Source organism: Sceloporus occidentalis, unplaced genomic scaffold (genome assembly GCF_023333645.1).
Source record: "Sceloporus occidentalis isolate IW3139 unplaced genomic scaffold, rSceOcc1.0.p SCAF_39, whole genome shotgun sequence".
NCBI lineage: Eukaryota > Metazoa > Chordata > Lepidosauria > Squamata > Phrynosomatidae > Sceloporus > Sceloporus occidentalis.
In genome coordinates this window covers 7,443,961-7,460,362 of record NW_028317019.1, presented here as the reverse complement: position 1 = coordinate 7,460,362, position 16,402 = coordinate 7,443,961, and the positions used below count along the sequence as shown (strand labels likewise).

Here is a 16,402-nt window from a genome sequence, read left to right as displayed (position 1 = left end):
TCGGGGGGGAAGCAGAATATTAATGAAAACAGCAAGAATAAGAAGGGGTCCCAACTCCTGAGAGCAGCCCCCAAGCAGCCCTCTCCTGCCTTCCCCCCAAATGCACCTGAGAGGTCCATGGGACAGCAACCAGGGCCTCCCCAGAAGATCCCAAAACCAGGAAATGTTTCATGCAAGAGAGTAGAGGAAGATGGGTTGCAAAATACGTCTCTGGCACATTTCTTGAATGAGGAAGTACTAGAGTATCTCAGATGACAGCCTGCTCCCTTTCGGCTGAGGAAGACCTTTTGTCTTGAAACGTCCTCCATCAGTTCCCAAAGACAGGGATAACAGTACTTTATTCAGTTTCATATCATCTATTTTAGTATGTCACCTAGAGCAGAGATATTGGAGGGAGTTTATGTCTTGTAATTGTTCCTTTTGTTGTTTTGTTGTAGCCCATTCTTAATTATATGTATTGTCATTGTACTGAAGCCTTTGTGTAACTGTACTCACAATTGCCCTTGTTTATATACAGTCATTCTGTATTACTTACATTAGTAGGTTATTCATAGTAATAAACTGAAATTAGTTTTTACATTATCATTGTTTAGATGTTATTCTGCATTACATCAGTATGTTATTCAGAGTAGATAAATTGAAGCTGATTTGTGTATTGTAATTGTTCTTTGTATACATACCTTTTCCTCTCATTACATAGCATTACTTTCTTATTACATGTTTCATGTTCACTTAGAATCACAGAATCATAGAGTTGGAAGAGACCTCAAGGGCCATCCAGTCCAACCCCATTCTGCCATGCAGGAACTCTCAATCAAAGCATCCCCGACAGATGGCCATCCAGCCTCTCTTTAAAGACCTTCAAGGATCACTGCACTCCGAGGAAGGAGTGTCTTCCAATGTCGAACAGCCCTCACTGTCAGGAAATTCCTCCTAATGTTGAGCTGGAATCTCTTTTCCTGTAGATTGCATCCATTGTTCAGGGTCCTAGTCTCTGGAGCAGCAGAAAACAAGCTTACTCTCTCCTCAATATGACAACCCTTTAAATATTTAAACAGGGCTCTCATATCACCTTCTCTTCTCCAGGATAAACATTCCCACTCCCTCATAGGGCATGGATTCCAGATCCTTCACCATTTTAGTTGCCCTCCTTTGGACACGCTGCAGTTTCTCAATATCCTTTTTGAATTGTGGGGCCCAGAACTGGACACAATATTCCAGGTGGGGCCTGACCAAAGCAGAATAGAGTGGGACTATTACTTCCCTTGATCTAGACACTATACTTCTGTTGATGCAGCCTAAAATCGCATTGGCCTTGTTAGCTGCCTCATCACACTGTTGACTCATGTTCAATTTGTGGTTTACTTGAACTCCTATATCCCTTTCACAGGTAGTTTCATTCAGCCAGGTATTACCCATCCTATATCTCTGCATTTCATTTTTCCGCCCTAAGTGCAGTACCTTACATTTCTCTGTGTCGAATTTTATTTTGTTAGCTTTAGCCCAGCTTTCTAGTCTATTCAGAACATTTTGAATTTTGATCCTGTCTTCTGGGGTATTAGCTACTCCTCGTAATTTGGTTTCATCTGCAAATTTGATAAGTATGCCCCCAATTCTGTCATCCAAGTCATTGATAAAGATGTTGAATAGCACTGGGCCCAGGACAGAGCCCCACTGGACACCCCACTGGTCACTTCTCTCCAGGATGAAAAGGAGCCACTGTTGAATATCCTTTGGGTTTGGCCAGTCAACCAATTACAAATCCATGTAACAGTTGCCTTGTCCAGCTTGTTTCATGTTTTTGTTTTATATACTGTTTAATTTGGTTAACTGCTATTAAGAGACATATCTATGAGAGTCTATGATAAGGGGTGCACTATAAACATTTTAATAAATGAACAGGTATTTCAATTCTATATATTCATATTATCAGACGTAACTCCAGAGAATGTTAGCTTTTTGGATGCCAGAAGGTTCCTCTCATTCTTCAGAGCAAGAAGCAACCCTTCAGCTGCCTTCTAGAAGAGAAAGCAAAAAGGCTTCCAAAATAACTGAAGCCTTGGTCAAGTCACACTCTCTCAGCCTCAGAGGATGGCCATGGGAAACCCACTCTGAAGGAACCTGCCAAGAAAACCCCTTCAGAGACTCCCATAAGGTCACCATAAGACCTGGAAACAACTGGGAGGCAGACCCCAAGAACAACACTGGGAAATAGGGGCAAGCCTTGCCTTGGGAAAGTGCAATGACTGGGCTCCAGTCAATGGAGGTCTTCTTCAGGCAGAAAAGGAAGGTTTATGCAAATGCAGAGTGACATCACTTCTATGGAAGGCTCTCTTGACCAATCAGAGAGCAAGATAAAGGTTCTTCTGGAAGCTTCCGTGAGAAGGAGATATAAGGCCTGAGAGACCAAGAGACAGTTGGGGGAATTGTGTCGGTTGGAGATCGAGAGAGAGAGAGTTAAAGAGCGGATCTTGGAAGTTAGTCTCAGAATTGGATGCTTAGGTTTATTTATTATTTTAATAGCTTGTATGAACTGAATATTATATACTTACAAATATTGTACCTTAAAGACTCTTAATATCTTGTATGACTTATATTTTAGTTATATTTTGTTATTTATAATAAACATCTCCTTGGAGTATCTACTACTCGACGCTCCTTTTACTCATGTCTTGGATCGGTTGATGCTTGGGAAGATCAGTAAAGAAGTACAAATAAGGTTCCTTAACTGGTCCCAGTGTAGGTTAAGGGAAACCCTTTTATAATTCACTGGATGATGGCAGCGAGATTTCAGGAATTTAAGGGTCTGCTGGGCTAAGAGCCATAATGTCTAAATGTCTAATTAACCATTTGTAATCCACTCAGAAAGCCTTTTGGCTGAAGAGAGGGGTATAAAATTATTTTTGTTATTATTATTATTATTATTATTATTATTATTACAGGGTCGTGGTTTGGCTGCTTGGACCACTGGAGATCATCACAGTGAGTCAGTTGGAAAAGCCCATCTCACTCCAGAAAATAAAGGTACTTGAGGAGTTTGCACTCTACGTCTTTCTGTAATAATAGCTACAAAACTGATAATAGCATTTGGGACATTTAGTCTTTTAAAAACAAATATGGCAGATTAAAATGCTGCTTTAAAACCTCTTTCCATCTTCCAGCTTTGTGCTGGTTTTGGGGGGAAATGAGAAAGTGTTGGGAGGGAGGGACTGCCAACAGAATTAGGAGATGCATTGCAGGATATGGACAGTTTGCGGCCAAGTAAGGTCCAAAACACACGGCAGCAATAGTCCATTTTGAGAGCGCTTTAACTGCCCTGGCCCAGTGCTAGGGAATCCTGGGAACGGGAGTTTATTGTGGCACCAGAGCCCTCTGACAGAGAATGTCCCACAAAACTACATTTCCCAGAATTCCCTAGCACTGAGCCAGGGCAGTTAAAGCAATCTCAGATCGGATTATTGCTGCAGTGTGTTTTGGACTTAGGTGACCCTTGGCAAGTCACACTCTCTCAGCCTCAGAGGATGGCAATGGCATCCCCTCTCTGAATAAACCTGCCAAGGAAACCCCATGATAAGTTTGCCTTAGGGTTGCCATAAATTGGATTAGACTTGAAGACACACATGAAGAACAGAAAAAAGTCTGCTATTATTTCTCAGGTTGTACATGGGAACGGGGGGCAGTGTGGTGCAATGGTTTGAGTGTTGGGTTACAACTCTGGAGTCCAGGCTGCAGTGCTCCACTCCTCCATGAAACCAGCTGGGTCCCTTGGGCAAGAAGTCACACTCTCTCAGCCTCAGAGGAAGGCAATGGCAAACCTCCTCTGAACAACTCTTGCCAAGAAAACCCCAGGGAAGGGTCCCCAGAAGTCGGCAATGACTTAGAGCCACTCCACAAAAAACTACAAAGCCTCAAGAAAGAGCCAGCGGTGGTTTAGTGGCTGGAGCATTGGACTATGACCCTGGAGCCCAGGGTCCGAATGCCCTCTTGGCCACAGAAATCCACTGAGTGACCTTAGGCAAGAAGTCACACTCTCTCAGCCTCAGAGGGAGGCACTTGCAAAACCACTTCTGGACAAATCTTGCCAAGAAAAGCCTTCAATGGACTTCCCTTAGGGTCACCATAAGTCAGAAACAACTTAGAAGCACACAACGACAACAAGAGCAGTAACAGCACTAACACAAGGCAGCTTGGGAGAAAAGAAGGAAGGAAGGAAGAAGGAAAGTAACAAAAAAGAAAGAAAGAAAGAAAGAAAGAAAGAAAGAAAGAAGACTTGGGAGTTGTAGTCCCCTGTTGAGAGGGATTGGAGTGGCCTTGTTACAGGGCAGGACCAGTGTTGGTAAGAAGCCTTGAACTTATTTCCCGGCATGTTTTACCAAAATCCATGGAATCCACCCCATATTACACGGAATATTCAGTCAAAATCCCTTGAAAGTTCCCGTAATGTTAATAATAATAATAAAAATAATAGGATTTATTTATATTTTTATTAATATGGTGGATCTTTAGCAAATAAATGTAAACCTAATTGAATAAAAATAATTTTAACTTATTTCAACTCTCAAAATTACCATTGGACCAAACAAAGAATCTTTCAGTCCTTCTAATACCTTTAAGATACTTATTTGGACATGAAGGGGGGCCAGGAAGATTTATGCAAAATAGAAACGTGTTCGGCTGCAACCACACTGCAGAAATAATCCAGTTTGACACCCCTTTAATTGCTATGGAATCCTGGGAATTCTAGTTCTGTGAGACATTGAACCTTCTCTCTCAGCAAACTCTGGTATGATAACAAACTACAATTACCGGGACTTCATAGCACTGGGCCATGGCAGTTAAAACGGTATGACACTGGATTGTCTCTGGAGTGAAGATGCAGTCTGAGTTGGTTCCAAGACACACAGCAGAAATAATCCAGTTCAAGACCACTTTAGCTGCCGTGGCTCAGTGCTAGGGAACCCTGGGAATTGTAGTTTTGTGAGAAAGAGCTCTGGTGCCACAATAAACTACAATTCCCATACATCTGAGGAAGTACGCTTAAGTCTAGGAAAGCTCATGCTGCCAACTTTTCTTTTAGTGAGTCTCAAATGTGCTACACGATCTATCTATCTATCTATCTATCTATCTATCTATCTATCTATCTATCTATCATCATCACCATTATTATTATCATTATTAAATTCAAATGCAGCTGAAAAAGTGGACTTAAATAGGCAATGCTGATATACTGTAGAGACTCTTTCTCTGGGGCTATGATCTGGAAGCGTGGAGGCAATTCCCTTGTCAAATCAGGGAATCCTGGGAATTGTAGTTTGTTGTGACATGTATGTATATATACAGTATATGTATGTGTATATATGTCTGTGTGTGTGTGTGTGTGTGTATATATATATAATGTGTGTATATGTGTCTGTATGTCTGTGTGTATGTGTATCTGTATGTGTTTATGCATGTTCAACTAAGGACTCAGAGAAGGTTCTAGAACATACTTCATAGTCACAAACAGCACACAAAATGGCTGCCAGAACACAAAATGGCCGCCAGTGTGGCTGGGGCTCCAGGGTCCCTCAGTCCCTCCTGCCTTGTTCCATATTAACTGCAGGAGGAGCCTGTGAGGGTGGAGCAGGGGGGTGGGGCCTTCCAGCTCCTCTGCCCCATTGGCCAGATTAAAGAAGGGGAGGAGCTTCTGCCTCTCTATTTAGCTCTGCATGCGGAAGAGTGAGTGAGAAGGGGACAGAGGAAAGGAGGCAGAGAGGGAGAGGGAGAGGGAGAGGGAGAGGGAGAGGGAGAGGGAGAGGGAGAGGGAGAGGGAGAGGGAGAGGGAGAGGGAGAGGGAGAGGGAGAGGGAGAGGGAGAGGGAGAGGGAGAGGGAGAGGAGGGACAAGGCCTGGAAGTGGTAGGTTTCACTACTGCACTGAGGCCTCCAAGTGCTGAGCCAGAGGTGGCCATTTTGTGTTCTGGCAGCCATTTTGTTCTGCTTGTGACTGTGGGGAATAATATTCCGGAACCTTCTCTGAGTCTCAGTTGAACAGAGGCCTCTCTTTCTCTCCTGAGGCTCCAGTGAGAGAGGGAGGCCAGGCTCCTTGGGCCAAAAGGAAGGAAGTGTGTCTCTTTGTGTGTCTTTTGTGTTTCTTTTCTGAGAGGATAGTTTTAATACAAGCCTTCTTCTTCTTCTTCTTCACAAACATTGCGCTTTGGCTTCAAAGAGGAGGCTAGTCCCCCAAACAAGGCCAAAAGTGGCTCCTTTGGGAGGTTTTAAGAGTCTCCCCAGTTTCCTTATTAATAGATTTTCAGGCAAGAAGGAAGGAGACAGACCAGAATAACTCATATTACCAAGAATGAAACATAAAACAAACAACAAAAATAAGGATTCTAGACTAAAACAAACTACTTAATTTTTTAAAGGAAAACCATTATTAGGAGGATAAAAACAAGACATGGGTGCTTCTATCCTTTTACAATCGACTCAGGATGTATCTGCACTGCAGAAATAATCCAGTTTGAAACTCCTGGCTCCATTCTATGGAATCCTGGGATTTGTAGTTTGTTGTGGCATGAGAACTCTCTGGCAGAGAAGGCTAAGGGTCCTAAAGGTAAAATCCCAGGATTCCATAGCACTGAGCAGTTAAAGCGGTCTCAAAGTGCCTTATTTCCATAGTGTGCATGCAGCCTTCTTCTGAAAGGGGCTGATGCTGGGGAAAAGCACTGGGGACCTCTGCAGGTTTCAGCAGATGGTTTATTTATTTATGATGGACTGATTTCACATCTATCTATGGGGACATAACCAGGGGCCTCTCTAATTCCCCATCCCCTAATCCCCCCCCCCCACTCTAATAAGGCATGGAGTATCTGTTGAGTAGGGGAGCTGAAGTAAATCTATGCTAGGTCCAGGGAGCTTTCTTTGGTGGAGAGGGAGGAAGGGGATGCCCACCTCTGCATTGGGCCAAAGGAGGCATTTGTCACCTGCGTATGTCTCCAGCAGGATGCTGTTCTTTGTGTCTTTGAGTGCTGCAGGGTTTCTTGCCAAGTAAATCCTAATCCTGGTCCCTTTTCTCAGGACCTTCATCTCGGCCTCCTTGTACACGGCTTTGGGCCTCTCTTGCTGGGCGTGACCAAGTGCAGGGCCACCAGGACCCCCTGCCCACCTGATGGCTGAAACAGAGGCCAAGCAGAGGGAGTTGGGCTCCAACAGAAAGAGGCTCCTGAGGTACAACAGCTCTTTGGTAAGCTGCCATCCTTACTATTAGTTTCATCTATGTCTGGTCCAGCTCATGAAAGCAAGCAGAGAACATACTGTCCCAGTTTGGCAGAAAGAGTCCTGGGTAATCCTCTGTCACCTCATTTTTTCAGGGGCTTAGAAAATGTCCTATTTCTCTCTCCTCCTCCCACTTTCCCCATTCTCCTCAGGTCAGTTCAGTTGCTGAAAAATTTGTTCCAAGTTCAAAAGAGTGTTCATCCCTTCCACTCAAAAGAGGGGAGAAGGGAGGAGAGGAGGAAGCAGGGTCTTGCCCTTGCCAGGAGACGGAGGCAAAAGCAAACTGCGGTACCCTTCCTCGCTTGTGTGATCTTTATCATACAACTTTGTCCATCTTGACCACCTTCTGGTGTTGCTTAGCCACATGTGTCTTGCTTTCCCCATCTGTGAAATGCTGGGGGATATGGGAGAATATGTCTAGGCCTAAACTGAGGGTGGGCCCAGTGGCCCTCAAACCCAGAGCACTCCCCAGAACTGTTTTTAACAATGAAATATACCTCTGAAATTAGGTGAGATATGGCTAAATGATTCATTGGTGACTAAATGTACTATACATGTTGGGATAGTCAGTATCCTAATCAATCAATAATATTCCAGAAATGGCCTAAATTATATTCTTTATTATATTGTATATTATATTGATAGGATTCGAGACAAACTGGATCTCAAAGGCTGCAGCTTTTTTCTGGCTTGCAGAATTTAAAGTTTATTTCCTGGACTGAATTCTAAAGTGATCAAATAATATTTGGGATGAACCATGTGCTTTCCTCCCCTTTTGTTTAGTCACTCTCTGGATGAGGGCTATTTTCTTTGCAGGTGACCTTTGCGGATGTGGCGGTATATTTCACCGAAGAGGAATGGAAAATGTTGACGATGAAGCAGAAAATTATGTACAGTAATGTGATGATGGAGAATTACGAGAATGTGGTCTCTGTGGGTAAGGAACCTGAATCCATTGCCCTTCCTGTTAAGACTGAGGGCCCTTTCATAATTTACTGTCAGAGCGCTAAGATTCTGCTTTAGAATGATATAATCAAAGAGTTGAAATAGACCACAAGGATCATCCGGTTCAATCTTCTGCCATGCAGGAATAGACATTCAAAGCACCCCCCCAAGAGATGGCCATCCAACTTCTGTTTAAAGACCTCCAAAGAAAGAGACTCCACCAAACTCTGAGGGAGTATATTCCACTGTTGAAGAGCCCTTACTCTCAGGAAGTTCCTCCTAAAGGTTAAGTGGAATCTCTTGTCCCTGTGGCTTGCATCCATTGTTCCATGTCCTTTTCTCTGGAGTAGCAGAAAGCAAGCCTGCTCCATCCTGAATATGACATCTCTTCAAATATTTGAACAGGGCTGTCATATCCACTCTTAACCTTCTCTTCTCCAAGCTAAACATACCCAGCTCCCTAAGTCGTTCCTCAGAGAACATGGTTTCCAGACCATTCACCATTTTGGTTTCCCTCCTCTGGACATGCTCCAGCTTCTCAACATCTGTTTGAATTGTCGTCCCAGAACTGGACACAGGATTATTGCAAGTGAGCCTTGACCAAAACAGAAAAGAGTGGCACAATTACATCCCTTGATCTTGACACTATACTCCTATTGATACAGCCTAGGATCACTTTGGCCTTTTTAGCTGCTGCATCACACTGTTGACACATGTTCAACTTGTGCTGTACTACAATTCCTAGTTCCCTTTCACACGTAATTTAATTGTCATAACAACTTCCTGCGGAATCTTGGAATTTCTAGTTTTAGTGAGGCACTATTGTCTCCACTTTGTAAGGTTTCTAAATATCAAATCCTAAACTGCCAATTCTGGAATGTTGTGGGACGCAAGCGCTATGCTTTTAGGGGAGTTTGGTACTTAGCTCAATAGAAAGAAATAGTTTTACTGGGCCAATAGTGACCTCTGGACTCAGCCAATCTATAGCAGTTCCTGAATCAAACAGATCTTCAGTGGGATTTGAAATAGGTTTTTGTGTTTTATTTAGGGGGAAAGCAAAACACACAGACACATACATAGAAGTGTTCACGCACACACACAAGAACTAGGTAACAAAGGTGGGTGTGGTGAATAGATGTAAGGCTTTGATAATGGTGATACGTTATCTATCCAGATCTTTATTCCAATTGTTGAGGATTTGAAATAAGGAGAGGTCCGTAGTTCCCATGACAATTGGGGTTGGTGAGTGCATTGAGGTGTTTAGCCATGAAAACAAACAGAGTGTCTATCTGTAACTGGACTGACACCGAAGAACAGCAAGTCGGGGCTGATATTCATACTGAAATTGGTTTCTGCTTGGGAGCAGAAACTGTGGGTTCAGAAAGGTTTATATCACTTTAGAATATTTCCTTTGTGGGGGAAGAATGGTGTGAAACGAATTGAATGCAAAGGGTGTTTGATGCAGATACATCAGACAAAAGGCATTAGCTCACCGCCTCTCAGATTCTTGTTGGCTCTGAATTTTGATCGCGTTCACAAGCCAATGTACGCTACAATCTGAGGGTGATGCACCCAAATACAGCTCAAAAATATCATAGCAGAGTACGGACGCAGATATCCAGATATAGGCATTGGCAATGCAATGACGACTTTTCACACTTAAAAATAAGTCACAAACACAGTCGATTTCATTGAAATCCTTGGAGGTTCTCTATCTTGAGTTGCAAAATAATACAAATATTTGCAAGCTCTCCCCTCCGACTTCCATCAACTTCACCATCTCTTGCTCACACAACTCAGATCCAATCCACTCCAATCCTCATGTGAGCTGCATACTGTATTGGTTGTGAGTCCTCTCCTGGTGCCAAACAGCATGAAGCATCCTCTGCAGTTAGCTTGCATCATGCCTTGGGCTCTGACTCAGCATTCGGTGGCCGTCTCACAGGATATGATGCCACCTGTCAATCAAAGTATTTTTGCACATGTTTAATTGAATATTTTTTTTCAACAGTCCTTTGACTATCTTCTTCCACTGATTCCCTCAAGGAAGTTCCCATACGGTCTTTTCTTTGCTAGCTCCTAGGAGTAAGAATGCAACTGTTCAATGGATTTAGGGGCATAAGCATCAGGGTCATGACTAGGCTACTCACAGCAACTTTATTAATTTAATCTCTAAGAAGGAGGGATTAATGAGGGCTAAATCATGCAGTAACACCCTCCTCTGTTAAGTCTGATTTTCAGTCTCATCTGTAATTGTCCTTCTTTACAGAAAAACATTTGAGTCATGAGAGAGTCCACACAGGAAAGAGGTCACATAAATGCCAGCATTGTGGGAAACATTTTGCTTACAGGTCAATCCTAGTCATGCATCAGAGAGTCCACACAGGAGAGAAGCCATACAAATGCCAGCATTGTGGGAAAAGTTTCTCTCAGAAGTCGCACCTAGTAACACATCAGAGAGTCCACACAGGGAAGAAGCCATACAAATGCCAGCATTGTGGGAAATGTTTTTCCTCGAAGTCGCACCTAGTGACACATCAGAGAGTCCACACAGGAAAGAAGCCATACAAATGCCAGCGTTGTGGGAAATGTTTTTCTCGGAAGTCAATCCTAATGATACATCAGAGAGTCCACACAGGAGAGAAGCCATACAAATGCCAGCGTTGTGGGAAATGTTTTTCTCAGAAGTCAATCCTAATGATACATCAGAGAGTCCACACAGGAGAGAAGCCATACAAATGCCAGCGTTGTGGGAAATGTTTTTCTTCAAAGTCAGACCTAGTGAAACATCAGAGAGTCCACACAGGAGAGAAGCCATACAAATGCCAGCATTGTGGGAAATGTTTTTCTCGGAGGTCAATCCTAATGATACATCAGAGAGTCCACACAGGAGAGAAGCCATACAAATGCCACCGTTGTGGGAAATGTTTTTCTGAGAAGTCAAACCTAGTGAAACATCAGAGAGTCCACACAGGAGAGAAGCCATACAAATGCCAGCGCTGTAGGAAATGTTTTTCTCAGTTGTCACACCTAGTGGCACATCAGAGAGTCCACAGAGGAGAGAAGCCACACAAATCCTAACATTATATTTGTCAATAACGAATACAACAAATATATTTTCAATCCAGCAGTGCAAAGAAAAGGCCCTTGTGATCTTATTTGTAAAATTTCTCTGTCAATATGTCTCTATGTTTTCAAGTTGGATCTTGTTAAGTTTAGTTTTTAATTGCCAATAGTATAGATAATTGCTTTGGGTTGTCAATTTGGCTGGGGATTGTGGGTTGTGGTATAGGTTAGGTAGATGGGAGGTTGGGATTTGTTGCAGCTGGTTAGAATAGTTATGGGAATTATAACTTTTGCAATGCGTGGGATTTTGGCTTAAGAAAGTTGGGGGCAAGTATTAACAGAAAGGGCTAGTTTCTGGGAATGGCAAAAGGGGCCTTGTTACCTGTGAGGCAGAGACTGTGGGATTTGGAGGTGGGGGCTATGTTTGGAAGAGGGTGATATTTTAGGTTTTAGGGGTTTTAATGTATTGTTTGGATTGGAGTGGTCAGTTCTGGCTTAATCACTGAATTTCTATGTGTTCTCAATAAAGTTCTTTACTGTTTCAACACACTGGACTTTGATGCACAGAATTTCTGAATTTGCCCAAAACTGACCCTTTCATCTCTCCTCAGTTCTCATCTCCATTCCCAGCCATAAGAACAGCACAGACACACAGACACAAACATACAGGATACACAGAGAGAGCTATATTTCCAAAGCAGAGCCTTCCTTTCCTGCCTTTCCCTCCCTCTGCACCTTGGGCTCCATTGCGGTCTCCTCAAAGGAAGAAAGGAGGGAAGGAAGGGGAGGCCACTGAACCCCGGCGCATACCTTCCTTTGCCACAAAGGCCGCCAGCGGAATAAGCAGCAGCATCTAGGACCTGGCAATCCCTGCGCATGCTGAGGAGGGGCCTTTGGGGCTATATGCGCCTGCACAGTCTCAGCCCCAGAAGCCATTGCTGCCCTCACAGTCTGTTCTGAGGGAGGGAGGGAAGTGGGGAGAGCCCTTGTTCATTCAGAGGAATGGCTGGAGGGGAGAAGCCCCTCTTCTCCCCCCAAAGAAAGGCAGGGGTCCTGCAAGGCCTCCTATCCCTCTTTCCTTCCCTGCCCCCTCCTTGGGGGATTCCTTGGGTCCCGGGTACTTTGGGAGTTATTATGAGACATGAAGGCCGGTGGGACCCTTGGAGAGAGGCATGGCCATGGAGAGGAGGGGGATCCAAGGGTAAAAAGGTCTTTGAGGAGCCCCCTCCCTTGTGGAAAGTGGGGCCGAGGAGAGACCCTCTCTTCTGATGCTTCATTTGGGGAAGAGTTTTGAGCCAAATAGAAAGCATCGCACAGGATAGGATTCAATAGCATTTTTCTTGGGGGAGGGGAGTTTTCTCTGGAGTCCTGGGGGAGGAGGCTCTGGGGGGGGGGGGAGAAGAGCCAAAATCCTCTTGGCCAAAGCCAAGAGGAGGGAGCCGGAAGGACCTCAAAACTCTGGCAATCCCCTGTCAACCTGGAACTAGGTTTAGAGACCCACAGGATCCAGATTGGGCACCCTCCCTCACATACTTCACAACAACCCTGCAGAGGAGGACCAACAGAGAGACCCACAGCCCCAGAAACACCCCCCCCCCCCCAGTTCTGGGAGCATACTGAAAGGGCTTTTGACCCCCTTGAAGACACGTTGTTATTATTATTATTATTATTATTATTATTATTCTACTTTTTCCTCAATGGAATCAAAGTGGATTACAGTAATAAAATAACATACAATTTAAGAAATACAATTAAAATTCCAAATCCCCAACCCTTCTCCCAATTATAAAAACATTAATCAACCTTTAAAAATCCTATTAAACAGCAAGAAAATTTAAAACTTTCATAACACAATACAGTAAAAAAGTTTTTTCGGGCGAGAAATGGGTTATTTTCTGAAGGAGAGGTGGGAGGGCAGGAACGATATACATCAATAGCAATTTCCATCACACTAACGATGGCAAGGGTAAGGATCAGGAGGAGGGGGAGGCAAGTCAATAGATCTCATCTAGTCTGGAAAGAGGTCCATCTTAATAGCCTTCCTAAAGGCTTCCAAGGTGTTAATAGGACGGATCTCATCCGGAGGTCGTTCCAGAGTGAATCAACACCTTGTATCTTGTCCAGAAACTAATGGGCAGCCAGTGAAGGGATTTAAGAACCGGTGTAATGTAGTCAGTTCTAGAAGAGCCCGTAACCAACCTGGCTGCCATATTCTGTATCAATTGAAGTTTCTGAACTTGGCACAAGGATAGCTCCATGTAGAGTGCGTTAACAGAAGTTGAGCACATGTACTACTGTTTCAAGGTCTCCCTGCTCCCCGCCCCATGTCTCCAGAAGATCTCACCTAACAGCTTCATGTAAATGTTGAATAGCATTGGGGACAGAATCACGCTTTGAGGGACGCCCGACTTGAGCTCCCTCTTGGACGAAGAACTGTCCCTAAGTCACAGGAATCTGCCTGAGATGTAGGACCTGAACCACTGGAAAGCAGTGCCCCAATTCCCAACTCTCCCATATGTTCCAGAAGGATACTGTGGTCAATGGTATTGAAGGCCGCTGAGAGGCCTTCAATAGCACCAGAAGGGTCAGACTTCCCCTTTTCAAAGAGCTGTCGATGCTCAGACGGAGGTCATCGACTAATGTGACCATGGCTGTCTCAACTCTGTAACCCATCCTAAATCCAGTTTGAAATGGATGTAGAAAAATCCATTTCTTCCAAGACTGCTTGGAGTTGAATGGCTACTTCCCTCTCAATTGCCTTGCCTAAGAATATTAAGATCCAAACTGGCCGGTAATTGTTTCTGTCCAGAGGGTCAAGGGAAGGCTTTTTGTAGAAGTGGTTTAACCACCGCCTCTTTGAAGCAAGATGGAAGACAGCCTTCCCTGAAAGATGCATTAGTTATATGTTTAGCAGCATCTTGATGGTATCTCCCCCTGGACAGCCAGGCAAGACGGGCAAGGATCAAGAGAGCAAGTCTTCCTTTTCATACTCCCAAGGAGCTTCTCCACATCCTCTGTAGTAACTGACTCAAATTGATCCAGAATAACAGTATGGGTGGAGGCTCTGGATACCTCTCCTGTCACTTCTGTCGTAAGGCCAGCATCCGAATCGGCTCTCATCTGAGAGATTTTGTCCGCGAAGTAGTTATTAAAAGCATCACAACAGGCTTTTGTAGGTTCTAATAAAGAGTTCAGGGTTCTGGAAGCTATATATTAAATGGGACAGTGTTGAAATATATGTAGTTTGGCAAATGGGTGATATAACCCAAGAAAATGGTTTAGTTCACAGAGACTGGAAGAATCTTAAAGTAAAAGTTGAAAGAATAGATGTGTATATGCAGAACATGTTCATGTCTATAAACTTCACTGTCAAACATACTGGTGGCGACCAGATGACAGAGAAGCGTCGGTGGGACCCCAAAAGCCATCAACCAACTGGAAAAGGAGATTCAACAGAGGGAAAAAGACCAAAGATTGTGATGAACTATCTAGAGAATGGGATGATTTTGATAAGGGACACTTTACAGTCTACAGAAGAAGATGTAAAGATTGCTCAGCGCACTCAAGGAATGTGGTCCAGTGAAACAGGAGGAAGCAAAGACTTTTTACTAGATGAGGTGTTAAGTCCACAGCCGGTAAAAAGAAACACGTGGTCAGTTACAAGGACTGATCCAGAGAAGACTCCTAAAAAGGACAAGGATATAATTGAGTTGATAGACTAGAAAACCAATATATTGTAGTTTGCCATTAGTATAATGGAAGATGAAATGTTTTCAAAACCATATTGGGAACGGGGCAAAGTAGTTGGAGATGATGATCCATCAATAAGAGAAAAGGGTTAAAAGATTAAATATGTTTGATAAAAACATTTAAATGGAACATATAAAGATCTAAAGTTGGGAAAAAAGGTTATTTAAGTGTTGTTAAAATATTAAAACCCAACAAGTGATAAGGGATATGGATATAATATGCTAAACTTATCAGAAAATGATGGTAAGTTGTTATAACAGGTAGAACTGATATTAGACATATGTTTAAAAGGGGAACATACAGGAAAATACCAAGATATTTAAGTTGGAAATGGTTATTGATAAAACAAGTATATGAAGTATATCACATGTGTCACCTGATGTGTGTATAATGTTATATATAATGGGTAAGTATAATTGATAACTGGGAGTTCCTTGGACCATAGAACCGTTTGGTTCTGTGTCTCAATGAACCTATTAAAGGGGGGAGGCGTGTGACGGACTGACTTTCAAACCAGCCAATCAGAAGCCAGAGACTCTAAGCCAATCAGGTGCTGGCTGAGGAGTTTGAAGATTCCGCTTGGCAGTTGGGTGGAGTCAGTTAGGGTTTGCAATCCTGAGGGATGAAGCGGGAGTTCAGTGGGAGATAGTGATAGAGAGGATGGGAACAGTAGAGTCCAAGAGAGGAGTGGGTTCCCATAGTTCCTGAGGGATGGTTACTTAAGGAACAGCTTTGTCCAGAGAGGGACAGGATTAGTTCTGGAGAGTCTAGAAGAGAGACTCAGTGGAACCAGACTCAGGAAGAGGGCTTTGGCTTACATCATTTATTGAGTGACAGTATAGCCTGTGTGGCGGAATTATTATTATTATTATTACTATAGAGTTAAAAGCAGCCCTGTATATATGTAACGAAAGAAGACATAGTAACAATTCCATCTCAAAGATACCTTTGCCTATTCTGTGTTAAAAATAAACTTATATTCTTGTTAAATCAGCCGCTTGGTCTGTGTTTTAAAATCCATCCACACGACTGTCCTTCAAACACCCAAAGAGGTGTCAGGTCAAAATAGAAGAGAGGATTGTGAATCGTTACATCATCTATTAGAGATTTAAATCTGGATCTAGGTCTTTTCCTGCCCAGATGGATTTTTGCAGGTCCTTCTGCCGTTCTAAAAATGGTTTGTCATTAAGAAGGATAGTACTGTATAGTCTGAAATGAAAATAGTAATTTAGGCGGTACGTTCATTTTAACTGCCCTGATCCTTCCCAAGAGGGATAGGTTGAGTTTAGCCCATCTATTGGGATGTTGGTTGATATCACCCCATATTTTCTTGTAGTTGTTTTTAAAGAGGTCTCGGTTTTTAGAGGTGAACTCAACACCTAGATA

At 43.3% G+C, this 16,402-nt stretch overlaps 1 protein-coding gene across 1 annotated transcript; it reads left to right on the top strand.

Moving 5' to 3' along the window:
• The first annotated feature begins 7,148 nt into the window (after window positions 1-7,148).
• LOC149290508 (uncharacterized) lies at window positions 7,149-11,339 on the top strand. Its single transcript, XM_089489352.1, has 3 exons — window positions 7,149-7,223; window positions 8,072-8,192; window positions 10,470-11,339. The coding sequence occupies exons 1-3, from the start codon at window positions 7,149-7,151 to the stop codon at window positions 11,279-11,281; spliced, it is 1,008 nt and encodes a 335-aa protein (XP_089345478.1). The 3' UTR covers window positions 11,282-11,339.
• Window positions 11,340-16,402: the final 5,063 nt, after the last annotated feature.